Raw genomic sequence first — 12,189 nt, 5'->3', positions numbered from 1 at the left:
TGTGGTCTTTCACCAATTGTTTACATGTGGGCGGGCTCTGCGTGTCAACAAAGTTATTCTCAGCCAATGAGATGAGCCGTTGCCTGGGTGGTGACCGCTGCTTTGTCGTGGTGGGTCTAAAGAACGCTGGTGAAAGTGACCCTGTCACAATGGAGGGCGGTTAGAAAACATTAGCACGTCGCCCCGTGTTCTTACGCTGTGTGTGGTTGGTTGGTGTTAACTACCATTTCAAATGGTGTGAGAGGAGAAAACACACGTCTGTTAGCAACGGTGGATTTTAAAATCACATAAACAATGTCATAGTTACAGTACAGAAATGTCCTCGGCAAGAACAGGCATGTAGAGAAAATAATGCTTTATTGCATAATAAGCAAGTATGACAGCTTCATACATAACTGGGGGTAGGAGGAAAAAAAAGACTTGATGCACTGGCAAAAGCATATACAAAACATATATACACAACATATATTGAAAGTTTCTCAGGAATTATGCCAGAAACATGAAATGGAAAATAACACATTAACATGAATGCAATGTGGGAAAATACTCACAAACAGAAGAGAATGCAATAGAACACTCATATGTCAAGAGAACATAAAGCGTATATACGTATCTTGAGTATAGGTATATACATTGGAATAAAAAAAAAGCATGCATAGTTCATTATCTTACGGTATTTTAAGGGTACCAAGTCAAAAAAAATCTAAACATTTGTAGAAATGTTTCTGGCATGCCCGGTATACACACATTCATTTAGACATGGCTGGCTTTGCATCACAACTCTCACAGATATAGAAAAACAACACAACACAGATTATGGAGGATGCAGCCATAGCTGGGTTTAGGCACATAGGAACACTAACGGCTGGATTCAATTTGTAGTGCGGATGTTCAGCATTACTGCGTGATTGAAATTTAAAGGCAATTTTCCTGCTTTAGAGGAGACTGCATTCACGGTAAACGCTGCAGATTTCGGCTCAATCGGAAATTGAATTTCAATCACGCCATCTGTAGAGCTTCAGCGATACAGAATGAATTGAGCCCTAAGATCCTTACAGGGATAGATTTGACAGTTTTACAAAAACAAATGGCAGCCATTGAGGCTTTGACTGGTTGGTCACTGAAACCTTTTTGGGACACAACTAGGGTTGCAAAATTCCTGGGACTTTCAATAAATTCCCTGGTTTTCCAGAAATCCCCAGAATAAGGAGGGAATAAGCAGGAAATCCGGAGTCTTCCAACCATGATTTCTGGAAAACCAGGGAATTTATTGAGTTCCCGGAATTTTGTAACCCTAGACACAACCCATGTTGGTCGATAAATATACGGTCTAAAACAGATCATATCTAGCTGGTCTATAATATCAAAATAGATTTATAACATCAATTCAGAGCCATTGATATACCGTTTGGCAAACTCAATTTGAGATTAAAAAACACATTGGACACTATATTGGCACCAAGAGACAATAACATTATATCAAATAGACCAAATCTAAATGGAAACTTTGGTGCCAAGATGGAAGTTTGCCAAACTGTAGATCTATAGCTCTGAATCTGATTGGTCTCTACCAGTCCCTCCCTATGGAAACAAACATCCGAGTAACCCATCCCTGCGCTTTAATTACTGTCTGTCCTCCGTCTTAGGGATCAGCTCTATCTGTCCTTCTGGATTTGGCTCACTGCCACCATATCAGAACACAAACTTCTCTATTCCACATGAACTTTCATGGACCCCTCTGTAGAGTGGCACAGTGTGACACACTGGGGCCTACATAACATTCAGCAGCCTGAGTGTCAGTCTGCTTTAGCCAACTAGAACAGAGACATACTGGCATCTGGGGCTACACACATGTAGGATCTAGAACTAAAATACCTTTGGGCGTTGTACATTAGACTCATGAAAAGAAAGGCAAAGGAATGCCTACAATATGTCAAACTACTTGGGAGAGAACACAGGAGATAATCACAATGGAAATGTCTGGGATAAACATATATGTATTTGACATGCCTCTGTAAATGGACATACTGTAATGTACATGAAAAGTTGGCTTAGGATGAAAAAGAACAATAGATGTACTACCAGTCAAGACAATGAGGAATTTGAGATATCTGGAAGTAGGTGAGTGGAGAGTGGAATACTTGAAGGGCAATGACAATTTTAGACACGTCCTACTCAAATGTCCACAGAACTATCTGCAAAGATCATCCGACTGTCAACATGCACTCCAATGAGCCACATTCAGGAAAAAATATGAGGATGGTGTTAGGATAAATAAATAAAAGTCAAAAATAAAAAAAATACAACAATATTAAATATTGAAATGTTGAGACAAGTCTTCACTGTATCTTACAATTGTCTGTCTCACCATAGATTTAGAAAGGTTTCTGACAGCTTAGAAAAACATATGATTCTACAACACTTGAAATAACAACCAACAGTGCCATGTCCTGTTTTTTTTATTTTCTAAGTGGCACCTGAAAAAACATTTATGTAACGTTAGCTTTATCATCTAATTTAGTGGACAAAATGACAGTTTCTCAGCTCTGCATTATATTCAATGAAAAACAATGCCATGTCATTAACCTTTTCCTAGATTTCAGTTCAATTTGATTAACAAGGGTGCATTAGCCTTACATTTGAAATGCCATTATTAATATGGGGAACCATATTCCAAAAGGTTATTCAATTAGCATTTGTTTTAAAGGAATAAATGTGAAAATGCTGAGATAATTGTCTCCTGGGTTTACCTGGTTTAAACTCAGGTAAGAAACGACCAACACTCATCATTTAGCATGTGACTTTAAACGCTAACATCTAGAATGCCAGTCTGGTCTGTATCTCTCTCAGGTTTCTCCATTGACAAGACATAGGACAGAGAGGCCATCACTAATACAACGGAAAAGCCTCACTCTCCAAGATAAAGAAGAGAGACAGACTGAATAGTAGGTCACTTTTCAGATTCAATTTGGAGGTCTGAAATATACACACTGTATAATTACTGTTAGGATATACTAGTTGTCCCTGGCTGTGTTCAAATCTGAAAACATTTGATAGGACTAGATAGATGTAAGCAATATGTCAGAAACTCCTACCATACCAGAGGGCTGAGTGAGGCCATCACCATGCTACTCACACTTACCCAGCCCTCTAGGACTGCGGGGAGGGGGGTTATTTGCGGCACCAGTATTCCATTGCCCTTGTGTCAGCTCATGTGGGACCAGGTCAAAGGTCAGAGGTGAGGGTTTAGATGAGGCGGGAGTTTTTGAGGAACTGGATAAGGACCTGGTAAACAAACTTGTACTGGGAGATGGTCTGGACCATGAGCATTCTCTGCTGCCTCAGGTGACTCAACATCATAGGGACCTCTACCCTCTGAGAGAGAGAGAGAGAGAGAGAAGAATCCCAGTCAAGTTAAGTACAGTGCAATAGCATTATAAACCAGGAACATACTTTAGCCCATATGAGAGGCGTTCACTCACAAAAATACCAAAATATCAGGAGGCGATGATATACAATGCATGCTGTTGTAACAGTGTAACATTTTGGAGAGTAAGTGACAGAGTTCATGTCAGTGGCAGGAGGCCCCTCACCTCGTTGTGCTCCAGGCAGCTGATCATTAGTTCGGTGAGGATGACGACCCCGGTGCGGCCCACCCCAGCACTACAGTGGACCACCACAGGGGGGTTGAGGCTCTTGGAGGTGTCCAGCATGCTGTTAGTGTGTCTTCTCACTGACTGGATCTCCTCCAGGTAAGCTGGGAGGGAGAAGGGGAAGAGGGTTAGTGTGGTCCATATTTCAGGCCAGAACAGTCCTATTAATTCATACTTCTCTCATTTAGTTGTCAGGGACCATGCATATTCATCAATATTCAGTTTTCACATCTAAGTTTCAGTGTTGCCTTTGGACCACTACACAGGGCAGAAGCCTCCCTTTTACTCCATTAGCTTTGTGGAATTAACAAAACAATCTACATTTTTTCAAGACTTTTAAAGTCCTTTAGGTGTGACTTACAGAGGAATCCCTGGACGTACTCGGGGCAGCCGTGGTCCGGCCAGTCAGTGTACTGCAGGTGCCACACGGTGCGCTCCTGGCCCGACAGCAGGTGTTTGACCTTTAACCCTGTGGTGGCGTAGCAACCTGAGTCCGTACGGAACTTGGTGGTCACCTTGAATTTGCCGTGGGTGGCTGAGTTGTGCTTGGAGCCCAGCTTGGGCCAGTACCGGTGGCTCTTTGACCTACCACCCTCCTGAGAGAGAGGAGAGGGAGGAGGTAGAGACAGGTTGAATGGAAGGTTTGTGTACATGTGGGGTGGATATACAAACACATGGACACCGACAAGGAAAAACGTACATGGTCACAGGAACACAGACACACACACACACACACACATGCATGCATGCAGGCACAAACACCATTCTACTATGAGATATTGGTGCCATATCACTCCCTTTTGAAACATAGAGAACAAAATGAAACAACTTCTGAGGGGCTGAAGACAGAGGTCACAGGGTGTGTATGGACTAAAACATCCGCCAAGCTCTGTTCCTTCATTATTCACACACTACTGTGTTCTCACTGCATATCAATAATACATCACACACATTCACTCATTCAATAATTCACTGTTCTGAAACCTGGCAAGGCCTTCAATCCACTGATGTTTCTCTTCATACTGTGTGTGTGTGTGTGTAGTGTACCTCCTCGGCAGTAACCATGGCGATGACGTTGACTCCCTGCTCCCAGACCATCTGCCAGAAATCTGCAGAGGTGTTGGCCAGCGGTCCATGGGTGGCGATATAGTGCCATTCCTCCCCACTGATCATCACCTGCATGACACACACACACACACACACACACACACACACACACACACACACACACACACACACACACACACACACACACACACACACACGGTTAGAATCAATTAAACACACACAGGAATGCCCTCACACATCCATCTTCTGAAACAAAAAACACATGCACACAAACAGACAACAAACAACCAAACCAGTTAAGACTATACTATCATATTCATTTTTCAGAAAGTGTATTGAGCACAAAGAGAGCTGTACAATATAATGGTCTACCACAGGAGGGCAATGTTGCCATGTTTCACATAGGGCTTGGTGGTACACTATATATACAAAAGCATGTTGACACCCCTTCAAATTAGTGGATAGGATGCCACCTTTCCAACAAGTCAGTCCATCACATTTCTGCCCTCCTAGAGCTGCCCCGGTCAACTGTCAGTGCTGTTATTGTGTAGTGGAAACATCTAGGAGCAACAACAGCTCAGCCGCAAAGTGGTAGGCCACACAAGCTCACAGAACGGGACCGCCGAGTTCTGAAGCACGTAAAAATGGTCTGTCCTCTGTTGCAACACTTGCTACCGAGTTCCAAACTGCCTCTTGAAGAAACGTCAGCACAAGAACTGTTCGTCGGGAGCTTCATGAAATGGGTTTCCATGGCCGATGAATTGGAACGCCGACAGTGACCCATGCCCAATCGGCCAACATCAATGCCTGACCTCACTAATGCTCTTGTGGCTGAATGCAAGCAAGTCTTTGCAGCAAGGTTCCAACATCTAGCAGCAAAGGGGGACCAAATCCATATTAATGCCCATGATTTGGAGTGAGATGTTCAACGAGCAGGCGTTCACATACTTTTGGACATGTAGTGTATATTCCTTAATACACTTTCACCCTTAACACTTCAGGAAGCCCATATTAACTAAGGGCTGGAAATGGAGTGCCATTACGTAAAGGCCATGAACCCAACCCAACACAACCACAACCCAACACAACCCCAACCCAACACAACACAACACAACCACAACCCAACCACAACCCAACACAACCCCAACCCAACACAACCACAACCCAACACAACCCCAACCCAACACAACCCCAACCCAACACAACCCCAACCCAACACAACCCCAACCCAACACAACCCCAACCCAACACAACCCCAACCCAACACAACCCCAACCCAACCACAACCCAACACAACCCCAACCCAACCACAACCCAACACAACCACAACCCAACACAACCCCAACCCAACACAACCCCAACCCAACACAACCCCAACCCAACACAACCCCAACCCAACACAACCCCAACCCAACACAACACAACCACAACCCAACCACAACCCAACACAACCCCAACCCAACACAACCACAACCCAACACAGCCCCAACCCAACCACAACCCAACACAACCCCAACCCAACCACAACCCAACACAACCACAACCCAACACAACCCCAACCCAACACAACCCCAACCCAACACAACCCCAACCCATCACAATCCCAACCCAACACAAATCCAACCCATCACAATCCCAACCCATCACAACCCCAACCCAACACAACCCCAACCCAACACAATCCCAACCCAACACAACCCCAACCCAACCCATCACAACCCCAACCCAACACAACCCCAACCCAACACACCACCCATCACAATCCCAACCCAACCACAACCCAACACAACCCCAACCCAACACAACCCCAACCCATCACAATCCCAACCACAACCCAACACAACCACAACCCAACACAACCCCAACCCAACACAACCCCAACCCAACACAACCCCAACCCAACACAACCCCAACCCAACACAACCCCAACCCAACCACAACCCAACACAACCCCAACCCAACCACAACCCAACACAACCACAACCCAACCCAACACAACCACAACCCAACACAACCCCAACCCAACCACAACCCAACACAACCCCAACCCAACCACAACCCAACACAACCACAACCCAACACAACCCCAACCCAACACAACCCCAACCCAACACAACCCCAACCCATCACAATCCCAACCCAACACAAATCCAACCCATCACAATCCCAACCCATCACAACCCCAACCCAACACAACCCCAACCCAACACAATCCCAACCCAACACAACCCCAACCCAACCCATCACAACCCCAACCCAACACAACCCCAACCCAACACAACCCCAACCCAACACCACCCATCACAATCCCAACCCAACACAACCCCAACCCAACACAACCCCAACCCATCACAATCCCAACCACAACCCAACACAACCACAAACCAACACAATCCCAACCCAACACAACCCCAACCCAACACAACCCCAACCCATCACAATCCCAACCCATCACAATCCCAACCCAACCACAACCCAACCCAACCCAACACAATCCCAACCCAACACAACCCCAACCCAACCCAACACAACCCCAACCCAACCACAACCCCAACACAACCCCAACGCAACACAACCCAACCCCAACGCAACGCAACACAACCCCAACCCAACACAACCCAACACAACCCCAAACCAACACAATCCCAACCCAACGCAACGCCAATGCAACACAACCCCAACGCAACCCCAACGCAAGGCAACCCCACCCCAACGCAACACAGCCCCAACACAACACAACCCCAACCCAACACAACCCCAACGCAACCCCAACGCAAGGCAACCCCACCCCAACGCAACACAGCCCCAACACAACACAACCCCAACCCAACACAACACAACCCCAACCCCAATGCAACGCAACCCCAACGCAACCCCAACCTAACCCCAACGCAACGCAACGCAACCCCACCCCCACGCAACACAACCCCAACGCAACCCCACCCCAATGTAACACAACACAACCCCAACCCAACACAATCCCAACCCAACCCCACGCAACACAACCCCAACACAACCTCAACCCAACACAACCCCACGCAACACAACCCCAACACAACACAACCCAACCCAACACAACTGAAACCCAACACAACTCCAACATAACCCCAACCCAACACAACCCTAACGCAACACAACCCCAACCCAACACAAACCAAACCCAATGCAACCAGCTGAGTGATCAGCTCGTGACCATAAACACAGTGTTCAGGAACAAACAGGGGTTTTGTCCTCAACTTCCTCAGATGACTGAAATAAGAGGGTTACACGTTATTAGGCCATGGTTCAGTACTGAGTTAGCATTCCATTCCATTCCATTCACACACACACACACACACACACACACACACACACACACACACACACACACACACACACGAGGAGCTAAGAGCATGGGCACAGAGTGAGAGAACAGCTCAAGCTCATTTAAGAGGGTTTGGGGTTTGGACCACATTCCCAGGGAATTCCATTGAGTCTATAATTTGTAGATGTAGGCGATATGTATAAATAGTCTTTAAAGGACCTATTTACTTCCTTCCTTGATTCATTCCTTCCCTCCCTCCTTCCTTAAAGGTGACCCCTAATCTACAGTTGAAGTCGGAAGTTTACATACACCTTAGCCAAATACATTTAAACTCAGTTTTTCACAAATCCTGACATTTAATCCAAGTAAAAAGTCTTAGGTCAGTTAGGATCATCACTTTATTTTAAGAATATGAAATGTCAGAATAATAATAGAGAGAATGATTTATTTCAGCTTTTATTTATTTCATAACATTCCCAGTGGGTCAGAAGTTTACATACACTCAATTAGTATTTGGTAGCATTGCCTTTAAATTGTTTAAATTGGGTCAAACGTTTTGGGTAGCCTTCCACAAGCTACCCACAATAAATTGGGTGAATTTTGGCCCATTCCTCCTGACAAAGCTGGTGTAACTGAGTCAGGTTTGTAGGCCTCCTTGCTCACACACACTTTTTCAGTTCGGCCCACAAATTTGCTATGGGATTGAGGTCAGGGATTTGTGATGGCCACTCCAATACCTTGACTTTGTTGTCCTTAAGCCATTTTGCCACAACTTTGGAAGAATGCTTGGGGTCATTGTCCATTTGGAAGACCCATTTACGATCAAGCTTTAACTTCCTGACTGATGTCTTGAGATGTTGCTTCAATATATCCACATCATTTTCCTCACTCATGGTGCCATCTATTTTGTGAAGTGCACCAGTCCCTCCTGCAGCAAAGCACCCCCACAACATGATGCTGCCACCCCCGTGCTTCACGGTTGGGATGGTGTTCTTCGGCTTGCAAGCCTCCCCCTTTTTCCTCCAAACATAACGATGGTCATTATGGCCAAACAGTTCTATTTTTGTTTCATCAGACCAGAGGACATTTCTCCAAAAAGTACAATCTTTGTCCCCATGTGCAGTTGCAAACCGTAGTCTGGGTTTTTATGGCGGTTTTGGAGCAGTGGCTTCTTCCTTGCTGAGCGCCCTTAAAAGGTTATGTCAATATAGGACTCGTTTTATTGTGGATATAGATACTTTTAAACCTGTTTCCTCCAGCATCTTCACAAGGTCCTTTGCTGTTGTTCTGGGATTGATGTGCATTTTCCTCACCAAAGTACATTCATCTGTAGGAGACAGAAGGCGTCTCCTTCCTGAGCCGTATGACGGCTGCGTCGTCCCATGGTGTTTATACTTGCGTACTATTGTTTGTACAGATGAACGTGGTACCTTCAGGCATTTGGAAATTGCTCCCAAGGATGAACCAGACTTGTGGAGGTTTACAATTCTTTTTCTGAGGTCTTGGCTGATTTCTTTTGATTTTCCCATGATGTCAAGCAAAGAGGTACTGAGTTTTAAGGTAAGCCTTGAAATACATCCACAGGTAAACCTCTAATTTTATTTATCCATTATTTTACCAGGTAAGTTGACTGAAAACATGTTCTCATTTGCAGCAACAACCTGGGGAATAGTTACAGGGGAGAGGAGGGGGATTAATGAGCCAATTGTAAACTGGGATTATTAGGTGACCATGATGGTTTGAGGGCCAGATTGGAAATTTAGCCAGGACACCAGGGTTAACACTCCTACTCTTACGATAAGTGCCATGGGATCTTTAATGACCTCAGAGAGTCAGGACACCTGTTTAACACCTGTTTAACATCCCATCCGAAAGACAGCACCCTACACAGGGCAGTGTCCCCAATCACTGCATTAGGATATTTTTTTAGACCAGAGGAAAGATGCCTCCTACTGGCCCTCCAACACTACTTCCAGCAGCATCTGGTCTCCCATCCAGGAACTGACCAGGACCAACCCTGCTTAGCTTCAGAAGCAAGCCAGTGTGCAGTGTGCAGGGTGGTATGCTGCAGGCAATGACTCAAATGATGTCAATTAGCATATCAGAAGCTTCTAAAGCCATGACAGAATTTTCTGGAATTTTCCAAGCTGTTTAAAGGCACAGTCAACTTAGTGTATGTAAACTTCTGACCCACTGGAATTGTGATACAGTGAATTATAAGTGAAATAATCTCTCTGTAAACAATTGTTGGAAAACATATTGTGTCATGCACAAAGTAGGTGTCCAAACCGACTTGCCAAAACTATAGGGCAGGGTAGCCTAGGGGTTAGAGTGTTGGACTAGTAACCAAAAGGTTTCATGTTCAAATCGCCAAGCTGACAGGGTAGAAATTTGTCGTTCTGCCCATGAATACGCAGGCCTTCATTAAAAATAAGATTTTGTTCTTTAACTGACTTGCCAACTAAAATGTAAAAATAAATTTGTGGAGTGGTTGAAAAATGAGTTTGAATGACTCCAACCTAAGTGAACGTTAACTTCCGACTTCAACTGTAAATGGCCTGGATAGATGAAAAGCAGTGGTGTTTTTCCACACTTATACTTGGTGACAGCAGCACACTAAACAATAGCTGAGTGAGCGTCAGAGAAAAGGGCTTTGGTTAACTCTGATCAGTCTACTTGTGTAGACTCTGTGTCCTGACCCCACCTTGATGTGTGAAGCATTGATGTAGCCTGTGTTGTTCTCCTTGTTGGGAACCAGCTCCACCCGGTTCTCCTCATACGGAACCACGTCACGGAACCGGTTCCGCTCGCCGTTGTCGGGCAGCGTTGCCGTGGTGACCACGCAGTCGGCCCTCTTCTTTGGGATCTGCTCGTACTCCGTGAAGACCCTCTCCTCCTCCAACTTCAACTCTAGGGTCTTACACTGGAGAGAGAGAGAGGGTGAGAGCGGGAGAGATAGAAGAGGAGGGGGGTCGAAAGAGTTCATAAAAGAGGGAGGAAAGAACGTGGAAAGAGGTTAGTTGAATTCAAGAGTGATAGGACTCTCACTCAATTCCAAAATGTCTATAATGCAACTTTTTGATCATCCACCCTAAAACATTCCAACCCATATGACCCTACCTACACTATGAATTCCTGTTCTCCATCCCCACAGTCGTCTATGTGTAGTGGAGTCAGTGGAATGTGTTGTTGGGCTGGGGCTTATTGTGGCTGGGCTGTGAGTGAGAGGGTATGCAGCCAGGGGCTGGGGGAGTCTGTCTGTCTCTCTCTCTCCCCCCTGGGTCACATTCCTGACATATTAGCGGGCCTAGAGGCGATAAGCACGGTCATGCCACACGTTCCACAGCCCACTTAGCGCTCTGCTAGCCCCCGCTAGCCTAGCAACGCCTGGGACAAAGGCTGTGTTTCACACCTCCCAGCACAACTGTCTGGACTGGTGAAGAAGACCGACAACCACAGCTAGCTGTGTTAGTCATGAAATACTGCTCTACTGTAGCCTAACCTACACTTACATAGACAAACAATGGTAAAGGACAACAATATGTTAGTTAATAACACTAGCCAAAGTGGTTGATAATGTGCACAGGTGCTTTCACAACCGTTAATGGGGATCCTAATGAAATAGCAAAAACAGAACTATGGGGCTTACGTATAGTAAGTAGAAAACCAGACGCCTGGAATCTCAGGTACTTTCTGACACTGTCCCCCCCCTCCCCTGTTGGGCATAGTGGTGGTGTTGTCTTACCCGTTCATCAGCAGCCTTGGCCCCATCCTCCCGGGGGTTCTCTGGTACAGGCACCCTGGCGACATAGAGCCCGTTGAGGGCCGCCATCATCAGAGGTCTCTTTATTGAGTCCACCGACATCTTCTGTCTCTCCAGCGTCTTCAGGAAAGAGGACAAGCCCGCTGTCATGGTTAAGGTTACCGTAGCGATGCAAAGACTGAACCGTACCCGCCCTGGTGAGTGTGTGGATTAGGTCTGTTTGTCGCTAAACTTTGCTTGATCTGTCCTGGGTGCCCTTGGTGGGGGAGTAGAAGTGATGCTTTGCTAGCTGTAGACTGTCTGTCTGTGGATCCTACAGAACACTCACTCCCCTGATCTATCTGACCACATTGTCTGAGCTCGTTACAGACTAGACCTGTTGCTTCTCTTCTCTCTCTGTC

The 12,189-nt window shown here is 45.8% G+C and overlaps 1 protein-coding gene across 3 annotated transcripts in view; it reads right to left on the bottom strand.

Moving 5' to 3' along the window:
• Positions 1-338: 338 nt before the first annotated feature.
• The window catches only part of LOC110522349 (protein tyrosine phosphatase non-receptor type 14), a 123,868-nt gene continuing 112,017 nt past the window's right edge, over positions 339-12,189 (bottom strand). For 2 of the 3 annotated variants that reach the window (XM_036975934.2, XM_036975935.2), the window contains exons 14-19: positions 11,771-11,908; positions 10,730-10,948; positions 4,701-4,829; positions 4,015-4,249; positions 3,594-3,757; positions 339-3,375 (exon numbers count right to left, since the gene is read on the bottom strand). In XM_036975934.2, coding sequence (XP_036831829.2) covers positions 3,247-3,375; positions 3,594-3,757; positions 4,015-4,249; positions 4,701-4,829; positions 10,730-10,948; positions 11,771-11,908 — 1,014 coding nt within the window. In that variant the 3' untranslated portion in view covers positions 339-3,246. Of the gene's footprint in view, positions 3,376-3,593; positions 3,758-4,014; positions 4,250-4,700; positions 4,830-7,801; positions 7,971-10,729; positions 10,949-11,770; positions 11,909-12,189 lie in introns of those variants that run through there. The other variant, XM_036975936.2, reaches the window with a different exon arrangement.

This window comes from Oncorhynchus mykiss, chromosome 4 (genome assembly GCF_057628025.1).
Source record: "Oncorhynchus mykiss isolate SJ-2025 chromosome 4, ASM5762802v1, whole genome shotgun sequence".
Lineage (NCBI taxonomy): Eukaryota > Metazoa > Chordata > Actinopteri > Salmoniformes > Salmonidae > Oncorhynchus > Oncorhynchus mykiss.
Note: the sequence above shows the minus strand (reverse complement) of the source record. Positions and strands in the feature narration are given on the sequence as shown.